This window comes from Hippocampus bargibanti, linkage group LG01 (assembly GCF_051943395.1).
Source record: "Hippocampus bargibanti isolate YZ-2025 linkage group LG01, ASM5194339v1, whole genome shotgun sequence".
Taxonomy (NCBI): Eukaryota; Metazoa; Chordata; class Actinopteri; order Syngnathiformes; family Syngnathidae; genus Hippocampus; species Hippocampus bargibanti.
In genome coordinates, this window is record NC_142734.1 from 25,137,838 (window position 1) to 25,157,238 (window position 19,401).

At 44.3% G+C, this 19,401-nt stretch overlaps 1 protein-coding gene across 1 annotated transcript in view; it reads right to left on the reverse strand.

Moving 5' to 3' along the window:
* lama5 (laminin, alpha 5) overlaps positions 1-19,401 on the reverse strand; it is a 223,022-nt gene that overhangs the window by 9,993 nt on the left and 193,628 nt on the right. The window contains exons 64-72 of the mRNA XM_089015936.1: positions 13,811-13,944; positions 13,562-13,727; positions 13,359-13,493; positions 12,245-12,396; positions 10,848-10,980; positions 2,464-2,607; positions 2,241-2,371; positions 1,994-2,164; positions 264-396 (exon numbers count right to left, since the gene is read on the reverse strand). Coding sequence (XP_088872062.1) covers positions 264-396; positions 1,994-2,164; positions 2,241-2,371; positions 2,464-2,607; positions 10,848-10,980; positions 12,245-12,396; positions 13,359-13,493; positions 13,562-13,727; positions 13,811-13,944 — 1,299 coding nt within the window. The remainder of the gene's footprint in view (positions 1-263; positions 397-1,993; positions 2,165-2,240; positions 2,372-2,463; positions 2,608-10,847; positions 10,981-12,244; positions 12,397-13,358; positions 13,494-13,561; positions 13,728-13,810; positions 13,945-19,401) is intronic.

Here is a 19,401-nt window from a genome sequence, read left to right on the forward strand (position 1 = left end):
AGAAATGAAATGTATGAGTTCAACCACGTCCAGCATTCTTGTTCGCTAATGAAATTTGGACAAGAAAATGGATGAAGCGCTTCATATCATGAATGAATGAATTTTAGACACCCTGTCTGCAATTTTCCAGAGGACATTTCATGAAAATGGAAACATTCCGGGAAAATCCGGAAGACTTTAATCTCTCTTTTCAGTACAAGTAGGAAGACGGAAAAAAATGTGGAGACATTTGGGAGCAAGACCTGCCATGGCGGCGTGTCTACCTTGGACTTGCTATTGTGTTTTTGTGGCGCGGACACAATCTCTTGTGGCTTTGTGGCGGCGGGACAGTTGAGAGGAACGTTGACGTTTTCTCGGACCTTCAGCAGATTGACCACCATTTGAGGACTTGTCTGCCTGATGACAAACAAATGAAACAGCTTTTGGGATTCGGGCTCTTCCTCAACTATCTTTGCCTCGCCGTGAGCCATCATGATACGATAAAGCAAATACGTCTGCAGAGTCGTACAGGGAGAATAGATAAAGAAGGTGGAGGATTGGAAGTACTTGGGGTCAACTGCCCAGAGCAATGGAGAGATTGGAAAATGTCCAGGCAGGCTGGAACGGCCGGAGATAAAGGTCAGGTGTGATGTGTGATAGAAGGGTTTCAGCTAGAATGAAAGGAAAAGTCTGTAAAACTGTGGTGAGAGCAGCCATGATGTTTGGACTGGTGACAGTGCCACTGAAGAAAAGACAGGAAGCACAGCTGGAGATAGCACAGACGAAGATGTTGAGGTTGTCTTTGGGAGTGACCAGGTTGGATAGGATCAGTGACCAGGAGTGACCAGATTGGATAGGACCAGTGACCAGGAGTGATCAGGTTGATAGGATCAGTGACCAGGTTGGAAATGGAACTGTATAGTGCCACTTAGCTTAGTTTTTTTTGACAACGATACTAGTGCAGCGTGTTCTACCGGAAACAAATTCCTTGTGTGTTCTACATACTTGGCAATAAAGATGATTCTGATTCTGATAGGATCAGTGACCAGGAGTCACCAGGTTGGATAGGATCGGTGACCAGGAGTGACTAGGTTGGATAGGATCAGTGACCAGGTTGGATAGGATTAGTGACCAGGAGTGATTGGTTTGGATATGATCAGTGACCAGGAGTGACCAGGTTGGATAAGATCAGTGACCAGGAAAGACCAGGTTGAATAGGATCAGGAATGAGTTGATCAGAGGGACAACTCATATTAGAGTCTGTGGAGAGACAGTCAGAGGCCAGACTGAGGTGGTTTGGACATGTCCAGAGTACAGAGAGTGACCATATCGGGAGAAGGATGATGAGCCTTGAACTGCCAGGCAAGAGACCGAGAGGAAGACCTAAGAACAGGTTTGTGGATGTTGTCAAAGAGGACATGAAGGTAGCTGGTGTGAGAGAAGAGGATGCACAAAACCGGCTTGTATGGAGGGCACTGATTCGCTGAAGGCAAAAACCCAAAGGAAAAGAAGAAGAAGTCATACAGGCGCGGTCCATCAAGGAAAAGGTTTCTTCATCTGTCATCTGGACGTTTGGCTCCTCATGCGAAGAGCTTGGTCACTCTGGCCCTATATCCCTAATGGACCGAGGTGGCCATGCCGGACCCCTGCTGCCTCAACCAATCTTTGAGCACGGACCTCAACGCAAAAGATCCGACACCTTCAAAGAAGTCCAGATGAAGACTGATGAAACCTTTTCCTCGATCAAGCAAGGACCTGGATTGGGATGACAAGTATTTGAAGGAGAGGAAGACCAAAGAGCAGGTTTATGTTGTCAAAGAGGACATGAAGGTAGTTGGTGTGAGAAAACAGGTTGAGATGGAGGAAGGAAGAATGAAGGAACAGATGAGATGGACACTGATTGGCCCTGAAGGGAAAAGCCCAATGGAAAATAAGACGTGATCCTGGTTCCAATGCTGTAGTGGGTCCCTCCGAGAGCGTTCTTGGACATGCTCGGCCAAAGCGTCCCTCTCACCTCCTGATGAAGACATTACTGATGCACCCGGTGAGGTTGCGTGGGCCGTAATCGGGCATGCCTCCGAAGAAGGTGCGACCCTGGTGGCGCGCCATCCAAGCGCGGTCCCTGGTGTCCAACCAGAGGCCCTCCTTGGACTTCTCCAGCACATCATTCATATAAAGACGCATTCTGAGAAGGACAAGAAGGGTGGACATGGGCGCACATCGGTCAAGGTCAACTGTATGTGTGTCAGACGGTTCTATACCCGTTTATGTTGTTGTAGATGGCCACGTAATGGCTGTTGTTGTCGTTGTACGTCTTCTGCGTCTTCATCTCTGCGCTGCCTGCTCTCACCACCACGTGACCTTCGTTCAGGAAGACCTGGCAAATGTCCTCCTGCCCAATCAAACGGCCGTGGGCGTACGTGCACATCAGTTTGGCAAACCCGTTGAATGATTCGGCGACAAACAGGAAGTGTGTGCCGTCACCTTGTCATGGTGGAAGAACATGAGTCCGTCCTTGTGCTCAGTCCTAAAGCTGAAGCTGGTATAGAAGTTGCTAGTCAGGCCGGGAACGTTGCTCAGGGCCAATTCCAAGTAGCTCTGGCCCGAGAAGTGAGCCTCGCGGGCCACCTGCACACAACACACAGTACAGTGATACCTCAGTTTACGAATCCCTTGGCTTACGAACTTTTCGGTTTACGAACGTTAAATTTATGAAAATTTCACCTTGGCATACGAACTATTTTTCGGGATACAAACGGAGCGCCACAATGAGTGATGTGTCGTTCGCGAACAAGGCTGTTTGTCGTTCGCGAACAAGGCTGTTCTAACAAGAAAATGGCAGCCTTGTCCTCTATCCCCCACCCCCAGTCTTCGGTTAAAGCCATGTGATTGGTCAAGAACGCAGCAGTGAGGGGAGGTGGTGTAAACATTAAAGAAACAGGCAGACGACAGAGAGAGTGAGAAAATGGATACAAATCAGTGAAATTTGGACTCCTTTAACTTTGATAGTTCAAAGGCAGAGTGTAGACTGCAAGGTTAAAATATCCTATCAATGAGGCTCCACAAATAACCCACACAAGCCATCTGTACATTTGATTTAAAAAGCTATCAACCCAGCTAAATAGAACACAATTGATGAGGAACAAGGTAAAATTATTGCAGAGAAGGCACCTACAAGGGATCATTCCTCAAGATGGTGAAAGAAGAAGGCTATGTTCCTCATCAAGTGTTTAATGCTGATGAAACCGGCCACTCCATTCCATCAAGCCATCAACGACCATCACAAAGGTAAATAAAACGACTGTATTATACACAGTGTTTGAAATAGTGTCTGCCCGGTGGCCCGGGGCGTACAACTTTCATAACGTCTCGGCCCAGATGGCCGACAACTTCCTCAAGAAAAAAAACGATATTTTTTCAAATCAAACGTTTGTTTTATTCAATAAACCAAAAGCCACAAACTGCTACGAGCCATGTGGACTCCAAACGAACGTTCGTTTGTCAATTTGCATACTTGGCACCGGCAGCCAATCAGAAGCCTGCTTCGGACTACACCCTGACTGAAAAGTGTACTTCAGAGTTTTGAAAGCCGCTGAGAAAGTGGAGTCCACGTAGCTTTGAGCAGACAGCACAACACAAATGTTACATTGTACACCATGATGACAAACGACAACTGGAGCAAAATCTTCAGCAAGGTATATTTACCATAAATTAGGCAAGGGAGCATTTGTGGTTGGTACTTCCTTAATTAAAAAAAAAAACCTTTAAACTTCGCAACAATGTTTTTATTTTTTTGGGCGATTAGACGTTTTTGTGTTTTAAATTGCAAAAATCGGGCAGGCAACTTTATGGCCGGTAACTTTTCAGAGTTGTCTGCCCGGGTGTCCACTAACTTTTTGTCATGAGTTTCAGACACTGTTATATAGTACAGTTTATTTATTTAACTATAATACCATAGCACATATATTATATAGCACATAAAAGAAGGTATATTTTGTGAAGTTATAAGGCTTAGAAAATTAGGAAGTAGAAAATTGTTTCATGGGGATTATTCTCATTTTAATGGTTTCCTATGGGAAATAAATTTTTGGGATACACACTTTTCGCCTTACACACTCTGTCTGGGAACCAATTAAGTTCGTAAGCCAAGGTATCGCTGTAGATTCGTTCTTCTTTCATCAGACCACTTGGTCGCCTTGGTCAGGTCTAGTCGCAACGAGCAGGTCGCTTTTCAACCTGGCCGGAGAACTTTGGAGCAGCTCGATACCCTCGGCATCTTCCTTGAGGGTGGCGCTCCCAAGTGGGATTTGCTTCCTGTGAGAGTCGCATTCCGCCAAGGCTGCGCTTTGTCACTCATTCTGCCGGTAAGCAAAATTTCTAGGTGCAGCCGGAGCATCACCAGGTTTGGATATGGCATCTGAGCTTTTTGCAGATGATATGATGCAACTTTTGGCTTCATCAAGCTAACTCTTCCTGGAGCAGTGAGCAGAGTGAAGCGGTGCCAATCAAAATCTGCACCTCCAAATTGGACAACATGGTATGGTCCCCAGGTTGGGGAGAAGATCCTGCCTCAAGTGGAGAAGTTCAAGTACAGTGATAGTACAGTGATACCTCAGTTTAAGAACACTTTAGCTCACCAACTTTTCACCTTACGAACATTAAATTCGCCAGAATTTAATCTTGGAATACCAACTGGTTTTCGGGGGACACACGAGCGCCACAATGACAGATCATCGAAAAACACTGAGATGTGCGTTTGTGTGATTTAGCGTCCCAGTACCAGTATGCTAAATCGACCATTGCTACGTGTGGCTAAGGGTGTTCCTGTGCTGTCTAAGCAACGGTCTCAGGCAATAGAAGAGGTTGAAAAACTTCTTGTTGATAAGGATTAACGAAAAGGGGCTAGCACGTGACCGTGTGAGTGAGGGTATTATCGCAGAGAAAGCACGGCAACTTTACTCGGATATCATCAAGAGGCGACGACATCAACAACCATCACAAAGGTCAATAAAATGACTTGATTATACAGTACAGTTTATTTCTTTCATTACAATTATGTACAGTTTTTTTATGGAACGGTTTTGCACATTTACATTTGCACAGTATACAGTTGACATTTTTATTTTGTTATGCTTAGAATATCTTGTTTTCTATCCATTCACCCCAACCCCATCCCTTTTCAATTGCTGCTGTGGACTGCAAATTTCCCCATTGTGGGACGAATAAAGGTTTTTCTGAAAATACAATAGCACATTTATTATACATAAAACAAGGCATATATTATTTGTCATTTTAAGGCTCATTTAGTCGAAAATGATGTTTTATAGGGACCTGGGAACGGATTATTCTCATTTTTAATGGTTTGCCATGGGAAATTAATGTTTGGAAGACACACTTTTCGTCTTACACACACTTTCTGGAAAGTCCGACACCTTCAAAAAGTACAGATGACGGCTGAAGAAACCTTCTCATCGATGGACCACTCCCATACGACTGAGAGCTTACACAGACTTTCTGGAAACCAATTAAGTTGGTAAGCTGAGGTATCACTATACATCAGTCTGATTCATGAGTGCGGAGAGGATGGAGTTGGAGGCGGGTCATGACCAGCATCATCAGTGAAGCCAACTCCATATTGACCGGTTGAGTTCGAGAAGAGGCTTGGCCGAAATGCAACGCCTCTTCTAGATTTAGTGGTGGATCTCATTGACTTCCCTCACTGATGGTGACCAACCGCAGCTTGTGACTGAAAGAATAAGGGTGGGATCGTTTATTTGGCTCCACATAGAGCAGCGCCATTGTGATTCTCAAGACGCTGCTCCTCTGCGTCGACAGGAGCCGTATGAAGTGGCTCAGGAATTTGATTTGGATGATCTTCTTCTGCTAGCTATCTTTCTAGCTAGCTATCTAACTTGTCCTGTGACTATGAATTGCCACTTGAGAGTTTTGAAAGGCGCTTATGACATGTATTATTATTATTAGTTGTTGGGGTAATTCGCTATACGAACATCTTTAAACATAGCTTTCTAATCTTTGTTTACGTTTTGGACTTCCTGATACGTCATATCCTGCCTTCCTTTACATGATGTCGCACACCATTGCGTCACCTGTTGCGTCACGCACTGTGCACCATATAAGCTCTCCCATTCCATCTATCGCTCTCTCTCCATGCTTCCTCCTTAGCCGACACCGCGATGTCTCCGCTCTCTTCAAGATTATACCAACTTTCTGTTCAACTTCCTGATGATTGAACTATCCTATGCCATCAACGAAAGACTCCGGGTCCTAGCTGATGGCTTCGGAAGAGGGGGAAGGAGTGGGCCCTGTGTTTCTCTTTTTCCTTCGAGTGGGCCGCCCCTCCCTTCTTGGTGTCCGTCGCTCAGGATTGATTCACGGGTGAGTGGCACCGCCCCTCCCTTCTTGGTGTCCGTCGCTCAGGATTGATTCACGGGTGAGTGGCACCGCTAGCATGCAGCTATGTTTTGATTGAGTGTATTGTGGAATTCTTTCGGCCAAAATAATTCTAACTACGGTTAATCTGCGCATCGGTGACATTTGTCAGTTCAAAAGTAGTTTATTGTTATGACTAAAAAGGCAGGGTAACCTGTTGAGATTAATTTGATTATGAATTACCATTATTATGAATTGAATGCAGTGCACATTAAAGTCATCGACTGCAGTGCACATTAAGGGAATTTCTCTCCGTTAAGAGTGAAATTGACTGATAAATTGAGTGGGTGCCGGTGTCAGTCAGAGATTCAGGCGGAATCAGTTATTATACTGTATAGGGTTTCCATGCTAACCAGCTTCTTTCAGAATTGGGAGAAGGAGATTCTTCAGAAGGGAAGAACTCCTGGTGCATCCGTGCCAGGGTGACCGGAGATGAAGCTCGGTTGCGCGGATGGATGTCCTATGCAGAAGCAAAACTGACTGTCAACTGGTGCCCTCCAACTGAATGACAAAAGGCGAGTATGATGACCATTTACGCAGATTGCCATAATGTTGCTGACCATGTCAACTTGTGGCTGTCCTCCACCCAAACAATGTGGAGACATGCAAATGTCTACCCCACAAAAAATTGCAGATATGATTTGCTTGGGTGCCAGCAGAGGAGTAACACCAGGAGAAGCTGTGCTCAACATACAAAATTTTCATGGTAGAGGCCACATGAATTGGTTCCCATGCGGGTGTTGAGAGACATGCCGTAATTTGGCCTCCAAAATTTTGGAACAGTGATTGACAAATGGTTTTATGCAAATTGATAATCTGTGCAATGTCAAAGGTGGATCGTGTTTTCCACGCAAACACGTTCCCAGTTGGCAAATTGAGACTTTTCATGTCTCAACAGGGGGTAGTGACGATAGCTCAGATCATCATTACCAAAATCTTCACTTTTGGTGGTGAGCGATGTTGGCTGCAATGTCATTCCCCAAGAAAGTTGTGCCCTCCAGAAAGGCAGACTCACTAACCACTAACATGTACTAACCAACTAACATCTAACAATAACTTACTGCCATTTCTGTGAGAGAATGCATTGCAGAGCCTAAACGATGAGACAGACTTTGATAGGGAAAGAAACGCCAAGAAAGTGTGATGTGTAGAATGAAACCATCTTTTCGACATGTGACCTGGCACAAGTCTTCTTTTGTTCTCCACAGAACGGAGCTGCGGTCTGAAGAAGATGACGTGGGCCACGCCAACGTGGGATGGACCGGTTGCGGAGCTGCTAGTCGCTAAGCCACAAGCTTCGTCTGGATTCGCGAGAACACCGTTCGTCAAGAAGATTTCCGATGCACGTCACTGGAGCCGCGTCGACAGATCACACACCCTTTCCCAGACACCTGCTCATCCGTACCACACCCTGGGGCCTGCTTGCGACAAATGCTACAAACAATTTCGTTCCTCCTCGTCATCCTGGTGATCACCATCCAGGATGCCATGAAGATTTGACTGTTGTAGCGAATGACATGATTTTAATTTGAGATTGTTTCCATTGTGATTGTTCTATTTTGTGATTTTCTTTTCTTTTTCTTTCTTCTTTCTGTTCACCTCCACCGATGTTAGATATGTTCGTCAGGGGGGACATGTTGGGGTAATTCGCTATACGAACATCTTTAAACATTGCTTTCTAATCTTTGTTTACGTTTTGGACCTCATGATACGTCATATCCTGCCTTCCATTACATGATGTCGCACACCATTACGTCACATCCTATTGCGTCGCACATTCTGCGCCATATAAGCTCTCCCATTCCATCTATCGCTCTCTCTCCATGCTTCCTCCTTAGCCGACACCGCGATGTCTCCGCTCTCTTCAAGATTAAACCAACCTTCTGTTCAACACCTGGCTTCCTGATGATTTAACCATCCTCTGCCATCAACGCCCGTAGAAGCAATGAATCAGGGACGAACGATCAGTAGTAGTATCTAGCTTGCTGGCTAACTATCTATTAGCTATGTATTATCTATCTAGCTTTCTATCTATTTGAGTTGCTTCCGGGTTGAGTGAACGCTGGCGCGTATGAGTGCCGCAGTTCACCCACAGAAAAACTGATCCTGTGACTGTAAAGTGACCTTGAGAGTTTTGAAAGGTGCTAATAAATCAAATGTATTATTATTATTATGACACCCAGGTGCCTTCTTGATAAATTGCTCCGAGCATGTCACTACCACAGAAGGTCTGAAGGATAACCTCGGACTATACAGGAAACATCAGAGTTACGACAAAACGGTCGCAAGTCAAACGGTCGTAAATCGAAAAGCATTCATAATGGCTGACTCGAGGGTCACGTGATGATAACAAATAACAAAATCTCATATACAACAGGATAGTATACGATGTCAATCTGTTGTTTTTAAGCAACGTTTTCTATTGCATACTATTATATACCTAAATGTTGACAGTGTCATTTTAAGCGTTTTATATTTCGTATTATCAATCTTTATTACTGTGTCGGCGCACACGCTTTCTGCTGACCCAAATACGCACGGCTTCCCACGCATGCGAGCTGTCTAAAAATCGCTTTCCCTGCTAACGAAGAAGCCAGAAGAGGTCACCTGTCTGAAAGAGACAGGTGACCTCTTCGCGCTCCGCATCGGCGGACACCCCTCCCTCCCCCCGATTGCTGTCAAGCTGGAGAAAATTGTCGTACGCGTTTGCTAAGAAACAGTTATTTTGTGCAATGCTGCTCCGGCAAATGAACATCCTACTTGTTCGATATTGTCACGTTCGGATTGACAGCTGGGGGCGGGGTCACGCCACCCCGCTTCCATCACTTCCTTCTTCAGGACAGCGGGTACGAAAACGGCTTGCTTTATGCTGCCTCTCACAGTAGTATATTGATGGTAACGTTAGCATGGGGCTTGACATAGTGCCATTGACATTTGACTGTTTCATCGATGGTATTGCTTCATTGCAAATTAGAATCTATCAAATGAGAAGCTGTTCTTTCCACAAAGGTGAATCATTCGGTCTATTCAACCTGATATGGCATATGCCTCACTGCCACAAGTTGTCTCCTTGTGTTCCTCCAATATAACACCAGTTTTTTTTTCACTCGTCCGCTTATTCAAAAGGGTGCGCCTACCTGTTTCGACATCAACGGCACCTAAATCAAGATCATCCAATCTAAATGGAGCATTCCACCAACTGGCGTCAGTATCATCCAATGCCCAACACAAGCCCAAACAGGAAATGTACAGCGAAAAAGCCAGAATACAGTACATATTTAGTTTTATCTGGTCATTTTGGTCTGAAAAAGTCAGAAATCCGTCGATCGGCGGAAAACTCTCCTCCGTGTTAGTTCACTTCTCCTTGGTATCACTCAGAAACTTCTCCACAAACTTCAACTGGTGCAGAATTCTTCAGCCCGGATCATCACCAGAACCTCATCCTTTCACCACATCACCCCCGTCCTCCAAGAGCTCCATTGGCTCATGGTCAAATATAGAATAAACTTTAAAATTCTTCTTTATACATTCAAATCTATCCATAACCTTGCCCCCCACACCCATCTGACCTTTTTCAAATTTCTATTCTCTCTCGTTCCCTCCCCCTTGCCCATCTCAGCACAATGGAGGACAGAGCTTTCAGCTGCTCTGCCCCCAAACTCTGGAACTCACTTCCTGCCAACATTGGTAACATCGATTCTAATGGGTTTATTTTGATCATTCGTCCCTGGTTCATTGCTTCTACGGGCGTTCATGGCAGAAAGTTGGTTTAATCTTGAAGAGAGCGGAGACATCGCGGTGTCGGCCAAGGAGGCATGGAGAGGAGAGAGAGAGACGAACTAGAATGGGAGAGCATTTATATGGCGCACGGTGTGTGATGCGATAGGATGTGCCGTAATGTAAATGCGACATCATGTAAAGGAAGGCAGGATATGACGTATCAGGAAGTCCAAACGTAAACAAAGATTAGGAAGCGATGTTTAGAGATGTTTGTATAGCGAATTACCCCAACAGACTCTCTTCCCACCTTTATATCCCATCTCAAAACCCACCTATTTAAATTGGCATTTTCTGTGTAGCTCTTTCTCTTGTTTCTATTTATAATTGTAATTCATTTATTGTATTCTATTTTTTGATTGTATTTTATTTATTATAGTACCTACGCTTGTCTGTGACTGCAAAGTGTCCTTGAGAGCTTTGAAAGGCGCTTAAAATAACATTATTATTATTATTATTATTATTATTATTATTATTAAAACTTTTCCAGAACGAGTTCCAAGACTGTAACGGCTGTTTGTCAACGTAACAGGTGTCCAATCCTGGTTGTCATTTGCCAGCTCTAAGAGACTCCACCCCGCCTTCACATTCACGAGTGGACGCGCAAAAGGAAACCAAGCAATCAATCAATGCCTTCCTACCAGCAAGTCGCTGTCGCATCCGAAACTGACTCCAGAGCTTTTCATCCTCTTCAGGTCAATGTGGGAATTTTGGGCCTTGACGTTTCGGAAACATCCCTTCAGAGAACCCTGCTCCGGAAACAAGGCCCGCAACCTGCATCGCGCACACACACACAAAACAAAACGTACACACAGACATAACTTTCAAGCTTGTGGCGTATGAAAAACACCACGGCGACTCATATTTGTCCGTCTGTCTGTGTGCTACTGCGACGGTGAGATGTTATTCCACCGTAAGCCGCCTCTTGCTGTCTGCTAACTAAAAAGGAGGTCGGCAATTTCAAATGAAACCAAGCTGGTCTTCTAGATTTGCTTCAGCTGTGAGGTGCAGCCCACTTGCATGGAATCAATACATACAGTGATACTTCAGCTCACGAACTTAATTGGTTCCCAGAAAGTGTGTGTAAGGCAAAAAGTGTGTCTTCCAAGCATTAATTTCCCATAGGAAACCATCAAAATGAGAATAATCTGTTCCCAGTGTGATTATAATTGATTCTTTCTAACGACAGTGATAAATCGGCTTACAGACTTACTTGCTTACTAGAAAGTGTGTGCAAGGTGAAAAGTGCGTCTTCGAAACATTAATTTCCCATAGGAAACCATAAAAATGAGAATAATCCGTTCCCAGGTCCCCATAAAAGTAATTTTCTACAAAATAAGCCTTGAAACTACACAAAATATACCCTATTTTATGTATAATAAATGTGCTACGGTATTGTAATTAAATAAATAAAATGTACTTTATAATAAAGTCGAATGACACTATGAATCCATGTTTGACACTTAAAGTTCTCGAACCTAGCCTTGAAATCATCAATGGATGCCGAACTTCCAGGTTGTCTCTTGACGATATCCGAGGGAAGTTGCAGTGTTTTTTCGGCAATCATTTGACCCCAGTTCCTCATCAATTGTGTTAAAACTACACAAAATATAACTTATTGTATGTATTGTAAATGTGCTATTGTATTGTCATTAAAGAAATAATCTGTACTGTACGTCGAAAAACACCACACGTTGTTGGTGTTTTTCGATGATCTCCTTCTTCTGCTCGACCGTCATTTTCTTTTGTGTCCTCTTCGGTTTAACACTAGCCTGTGGTGGGGTCTTTTTTGCTCAATTAATAGCAAAAGTATTATACTCGAAAACAAACCACGTCTGCACTCAAAGGAAGGGGGTGAGGAAAACTAGTCCGCCAGCCACTGTGGCGCTGTTCGACCGTATGGTTTGTTTCGTCCGCCAAAAACTAGTTTGTCAGCCAAGATTATATTCTGGCGAATTTAATGTTCGTAAGGCAAAAAGTTTGTGGTCCCACCACTGGCACGTGTGCGGGTGTGTGAGAGTGCGGGTGTGTTTGGAACCTGTGTGGCATGTGGTGTTGGGGGACTCCTCCCAGAAAGTAGGTGCGTCCAAAAGCCGGGATGCTCTCGGAGAAAAGGTGCGTGAAGAGTTGGATGCGGTTGCTCCTCACCACCACTCGGTACGGAGGAGATCGCAGGATGATGATCTCCAGCTGAACAAGTCAACAATAACAACAATAATAATAATAATAATAATAATAATAATAATAATAATAATAATAATAATAATAATACATTTGATTTTTAAGCGCCTTTCAAAACTCTCAAGGTCACTTTACAGTCACAGGGTCAGTTTTTCCACACGCGCCAGCCACACGCGCCAGCCACACGCGCCAGTGTTCACTCAACCCAGAATAACTCAAATAGAAAGTTAGCTATTAGCTAGCTAGCTAATAGATAACTAATACCCAGCTAGCTAGATAGTTAATAGATAGCAAATAGCTAGCTAGCTAGATAGCAACATGAGTCAGCGTTCACTCAAACCGGAATAACTCAAATAGAGCGTTAGCTAGCTAGCTAACAGATAACTAATGCTAGCTATATCACTAATAGTAACATGAGCCAACAGTCACTCAACCCGGAATAACTCAAATAGAAACTTAGCTAGCTAGATAATAGATAACTAATAGCTAGCTATCAAGATAGCAAATAGCTAGCTAGATAGCAACATGAGCCAGCGTTCACTCAACCAGTAATAACTAAAATAAAAAGTAAGCTAGCTAATAGATAACTAATACCTAGCTAGCTAGATAGCTAATAGATAGCAAATAACTAGCTAGATAGCTAGATAGCAATACAAGCCAGCATTCACTCAAGCCGGAATAACTCAAATAGTTAGCTAGCTAACTAATAGACAATTAATTCAGAGCTAGCTAGATAGCTAATAGATGGCAAATAACTAGCTAGATAGATAGATAGCAATACGAGCCAGCATTTACTGAAGCCGGAATAACTCAAATAGAAAGTTAGCTAGCTAACTAATAGATAATTAATAGATAGCTAGCTAGATAGCTAATGGATAGCAAATAGCTAGCTAGCAATAAGGGGGAACCCATTCATCAATATTGGCGCTTGGAACCATTCAGTGAACGAGTATGAACAAGTACATACGTACCACTTTGGGGCTGGCGTCGCTGACCCTGAGGAGCGGGGAAGTGGGATCCTTGGGCTGGAACTCCTCCATCTCACCGCTGAATTGGAAGAAAGCCTTCAAGTGGCCTCGGACTACGGCCAAACACAGGAACTGGTCCTGATGGATCAAACGCAGACCTTCAGCGCGCCGTCACGCCACCAAAAGCCACCGTGACGAATGCCTACTTGATTTTGAAGCAGCAACAAAATCCCCTGATGGGAGATCAACTTGACTTCCTGCTCGAACCGCTGCATGCGCGCCGACTCATCGCTGAAGGAGATCTCGGCGAAGCCGGTGCCGTCGAAATAAGCGGCGTCGTTCACCCAGGCCTGCGTCAGCGACGGCTTGGACCTTTTGACGGCACCGCCGACAAGCGCCCATCAACACTCGGTCTGCACGGGTGGTCGGACGAACGGACGGACGCTGTGCCTCACCGGCCGCAAGGTTTCTCTTGTGTGGTGTTCAGATGGAAAATTTGCTCAAAGTTGTACAAGCTGAGCACTTCCTCATTGAGCGTATCCAATTCCACACAGCCCTTGAAGCTCGGCAGAGCCAGCGAGGGAGGCGGCTGGATGGAGAGCACAAACAACAAGTCCAAATCTCAATCAAAACACGCATCGGATCCAAAATGGCAAGGGGGCGGGACCTTCTGAAACTGGCCACATCCGGGTTCAATTTGAAGTAGTTTTTGGACATGAGTCATTTTTATTGGTGTTTTGCATTTGACTAAAAATATAATGCTGCGACGCATTTATTTTAGATGCTATAAAACGGTTTTCTAATTTCAGTTAGGAAACAAAAAAGTGAGGTCAGTTGTCCTTTAATCCTTAACCCTAACCCAAATCTCACACCCCTAACCCTAACCCCTAATCCTAACCCTTAATCCTTAACCCTAACCCTTAACCCTAACTCACACCCCTAACCCTAACTCCTAAAACCAACTCACACTCCTAATCATTAACCCTAACCCTTAACCTTAACCCTAACCTCAACTCACACCCCTAACCCCTAACCTTTAATCCTAATCCTTAACCCTAAACCTACTACCCCTGGCTCGGTGCACTTCCGTCAATATGTGCAAAAATAGATGAGATGGAAGATCCATTCATTTTTTGTTTTCGCCATAGCAGTTGGACTTGAATGGTGTTCGGGGTTAGGGTAAAGGGTGTGAGTTGAGGTTTGGGTTAAGGTTAGGTAAAAATGGCACGAACTAAATTCTTGAATTGATTGCAAACATGTATGCTTTCCTCCTCAGAACTATTTGAATCATATTCATAACTGGATGTGTAACAAGAAAGCATATTCTCCGAATCTGAAGCCATTGTTTTGATTCTCCAGCAATGCAAGACGTCTTGGCGTGACGTCACGCCAAAACTGGGGGCGGGACTTTCTGAAAATGCCCAATTCGCAGCTCAATTTTTTGCAGATTTTGGACACTTTAAATCATTTTTATTGGTGTTTTGCATTTGAATAAAAATATCATACTGCATGTTTTGGGTATTTTAGATACTATGAAACGTTTTTCTGATGTCAGTTAAAAAACAAAAAAGTGACGTCGGTTGTACTTTAAGGATTAGGGGTTAGGGGTGTAAACTGGGGTTAGGGTTAGGGTAAGGGGTGTGAGTTCATGTTAGGGGTTAGGATTAGGGGTTAGGGTTAAAGGTAAAGGGTGTGGGTTGGGTTTAGGGGTTAGGGTTATGGGTTTGGTATAGGATTAGAGTTTAGGGTTAGGAGTATGAGTTGGGGTTAGGGTTAAGGTTTAGGTTTAAGGTTAAGGGATAGGGGTTATGGGTGTGAGTTGGGGTTCGGGTTAAGGATTAGGATTTAGGATTAGAGTTATGAGTTGAGGTTAGGGTTAAGGATTAAGGATTAGGGTTAAATGATAGGGGTTGGGGTTAAGGTTAAGGATTAGGGTTAAGTATTAGGGGTTATGGGTGTGAGTTGGCGTTAGGGTTAAGGGGAAATGGTGTGAGTTGGGGTGAGGCCACTCATTTTAACATCCACATGAACATTGGAACATAAAAACATCTCTGTCTGCCATGGGCTGTCTTGGCACCTATGGCAGCTGTCTTTGGGCAGTCGGCAGGGGACATCCTGTGATAGAGTGTTTATGCACATTAGTAAACATATTACGTTATTTCATGTTTAGATTAAGTAAACATATGTTTTTTCATGTTTAGTTTAGTATATATTATGAATTGTGCACGTTTAATTTCAGTCTAATTTAGTTAAATAAAACTATCAGTCTTATTAGTACAATAGCCGTGGAAGGAAAAGGCAGCGGCTCCAACTTCAATCTGAGACCCGCCCAACACTGAGTTGCTCGTAACCGATTGGACGGGAAAGGTCGACTTGTTCGCAACTGATTGGACAACAGATCGCCACTCTGTATGTTTAAAAACTTGTCAGAGCGGGAGCTCTTTCTCTTTGTTCTTTGTGCTCTTGTGCTCATGTCTTCGTCCCACCGAGACGAGAAGTGCTTTCTCTGTCTCATTAGAATAAAGTAGTTTTTTGTTCACCATCTATTGTACTTGCTGATATTTTTATCAAGTGAACTCCAGACAATGCGCGAACCAGGAAAGAAAACGAAGTTTTAACCGGACATTAATTGGTGCCAAGAAACCCGTGCCAAGTCAATCAATCTTTGCGTGAGGACCACACTGGGTGACCAGTCAAGGCGAGACGGGAACTAAAGAAGCTCCTGGTGGTTGACCCGTTTTATGATTTTTTGACGGGAGGCCCGCATTGAGATGCGCGTCAAACCTGCTCTTTGATTGGCTTCGACCTACGGAAGAAACGAAGATTTTTTTTCGTTCTTCACTGAAGCCTGCTCGCGCAATCCTCCACGCGAGAGACGGAAAGAATCACAACTTTCTGGTGGCGTTGTGGCTCCTCGCGTTCTGGCTGAAGGACTACACGGCAGCATTCAAAAGTTCACTAAGTAAGTAGCGCGCTAGCTAGCAGCCATTGTTTGAATGCATTGTGAGACCTCTTCTTGGCCAGAGACGGTCTCTTCCACTTGACTCACGTACGGACCGGTGTGGAGCGATTTTCGTTAGGCAAGGTGGCCAAATGAGAATACGTATGCCGGTGGAGGAGTGCATATTAATGTGCACGAAGTATCCACACGCCGAATTGTGAATCGGAAGTTTTCCAGCGAAAGAATATTGTTCACAAGGTGGTGATAGCTGGAATTCAGTTTGTGTGGTGGACCGCTTTTATTCTGAAGAGCGGAAGTGTTTTAGGGCAGCTGCTATAGTACTGAGTCGAGAGGAAAGAAATAAGATCAAAAATACATTCTTAACTTGATTTGTCTATGCTAGCATCGTGGCACAGAGAAAGTTCTTTGTCTCGGAGAGAAAAAAAGGGTGGGGGCGAAGTCATTTGAGCCGTTGGTGTGTGTGTGTGTGCGTGTGTGCGTAAGAGCATTCCTTGTGTGTGTGCGTGAACGCGCATCCTGGCTGAGGATTGGCGCGAATCACGCCCTTTGTTCTTGGGTTTGAATCAACATCGCGAGGTGTGCTTCCTTTCTTGTGATAGCTAAAGAAGGAATTTGTTGTTGCAATCGTGAAAATGGGTGCTATTTTTTCTAAAAAGACCCCAATTCATAGGGACGTAGAGTTTATGTCCAAAAAGTTCCCAGGTAGCGAACTTTATTGCAAGAAGTGGATGGACTGTAGTACGTTCTCTGGTTCTTTGCAACTCCAGCCTTTGACGGAAGTCATGTTTCTATTGAAACTTCAGGAAGCATCCGCGATGAAAAAATCTCTTGGAAAGATACGTGCAGAGATAATTGCCTGCGAAGCTTGGATTGCGCAAGCAAAAATCAGAGAGAGAGAAATGGAAGCCAAACGGATGAAAAAAGAGGAGAAAGCGATAGTTGCAATGTCTTCCAAAGTGGGCTCTGACGATGAAACTGTGGCTTCGTCTGTTGCACGTCCCAATGAAAAGTTGGTGGAAAATGGAAAGCAGCCATTGTTTCAATCCCCAGGGCTCCCCCACGGGAGGCGAGGGGGAGAGGCGGGCGGCTGCCCCGAGCAGGCGCCACGACAACCCCCCTCCTACCACTCCTTCTACCCCTCCTCCGCAGGGCTGAAGAAGGGGGAGGACGCCATTTGTTCAACCCCTGTGGGGCGGGTGGGCCCCCCTGGGTGGGCCCCCCAGGTGATGACTCCAAATGTCTGTTGGGCAGACCAGCAGAATGGAGCGCTTATGACCCCTACTGGAAGAATACGAGGATTGCAACCTGATATTAAAAATCAGATTGCTGCTGATTGTGTCTCTTCGCGTAAGAGGAGCAAAGCAAATTGTTCTGGACAATTGTATCCGTTTGAAGAGTTGAATGGAATTGAAATGAATAATGGAAGCGACTGTGACGTTTTGCCACTCATTCAGGTAGCAAATCCTAATTCTTCAAGCATACATGATCAAACTATCTTGGTTTATCGGCCATGGGGCGACAGTGATGTTGCAGAGGCGTGTAAAGGACTAGGTGATGTTGTTGAAAATGCAGAAAGTTGGACTGAGAATTTTGAGGAATTATGTGCTTCTTATCAGTTGAATGGACAAGAAACACTTAAGGTTCTCAGGAGATGCTTGGGACACCATTGGAATCGGGTGAAAGGTGACTTTACTGGGAAAACATCGATGGGAACGAATATGACGTACGAGGAAGCGTCAACCCAACGAAGATTGGTTTGTGAAAACGTCCGAACATTATGGAAGAAAACACCAAACTTTGGCTTAATTCAGAATTGTAGACAGTTACGTGGGGAAGATATTAACATTTTTCGGGGACGCTTGGAAAATGTTTTTCGAAACCACTGCTGTATTCCTGAATCTGCTGATGAGAATTCCATATATGTCAACCAATTCAAGCAAACATTTTTGCAGAATTTGACGCCGGAAATTGGAGATTTCATTCGCAAACATTATGTCCAACACCGGACTGGAAGGTTGGTTGATCTCATGGAATGGGCAATACACGCCCAAGAAGTGGTGAGAAAAAGTGGGGAAATGGTGCAGATTCGCCGATGGAACATGTGATGGCATCTACCATGGGTAACATAATGGAGAAAGTGTTATACCAGGATCGGATGAAGAGACGGATGCCGCACAATGATCGATGCTACAGTTGTGGCAGTGTAGGGCATATTGCTCGCCACTGCAAAAAGAAACCTATACCGAAAGGGAAACAAAGGAAATCTTACAGACCTCCACCATATAATACGCAATATGGTGAAGGACATAAAACAAAACATTCAGATTGACGCGAGGAACCCCATTTCAACACTGATGACAACAATCACAACAGTGAGAAATGGGAATCAATAAAACCAGTTGAAATCTTGGATTTGACTAATGTGTTTGCCTTAACCTTACCGGAAAACGAAAAACCTTATTATTGGCGAAAAATCGGGAAAAAGGATGTCAAATTTCTTTGCGATAGTGGTGCATGCAGATCAGTGTTAAGAGACACCATTCCAGGTGTCACTCCGAGTCGACAACAAATTTCTGTGGTATCTGCAGATGGGAAAGTGACATTGTTACCGATTTCCAAACCAATAAAAATTTTAGATGAGGGACTAACTCCATACAAGGTCACTATGGTCTTGAGTGGAGAGTGTCCTATAAATTTGTTGGGGAGAGACCTGTTACAAAAATTGCAAATAGCGTTAATACCAACAGAAGAAGGGTATAAACCCAAAAAAGTGAATTTTCTGGAGTCCTTCGTAGTTGACGCTATGGGGGACCCAGTAAAGGTCGATTCACTAGAATTATGACTGATGGCCACTTTAGGGGCGGAGGACTTTCCAGACGTCCCTGCCACCCTTTGGTCATCGGGAAAAACTGATGTGGGCTTACTTAAAACAGCGAAACCAGTTGAAGTATTGCCTAAAACGACTTATCGACCAAGACTTAAACAATATCCATTAAAACAGGACGCTATTATTGGCATCACCCCTGTAATACGGGATATGGTGAAAGCTGGTATTTTGATTGAAGACCCAACTTGTGAATGTAA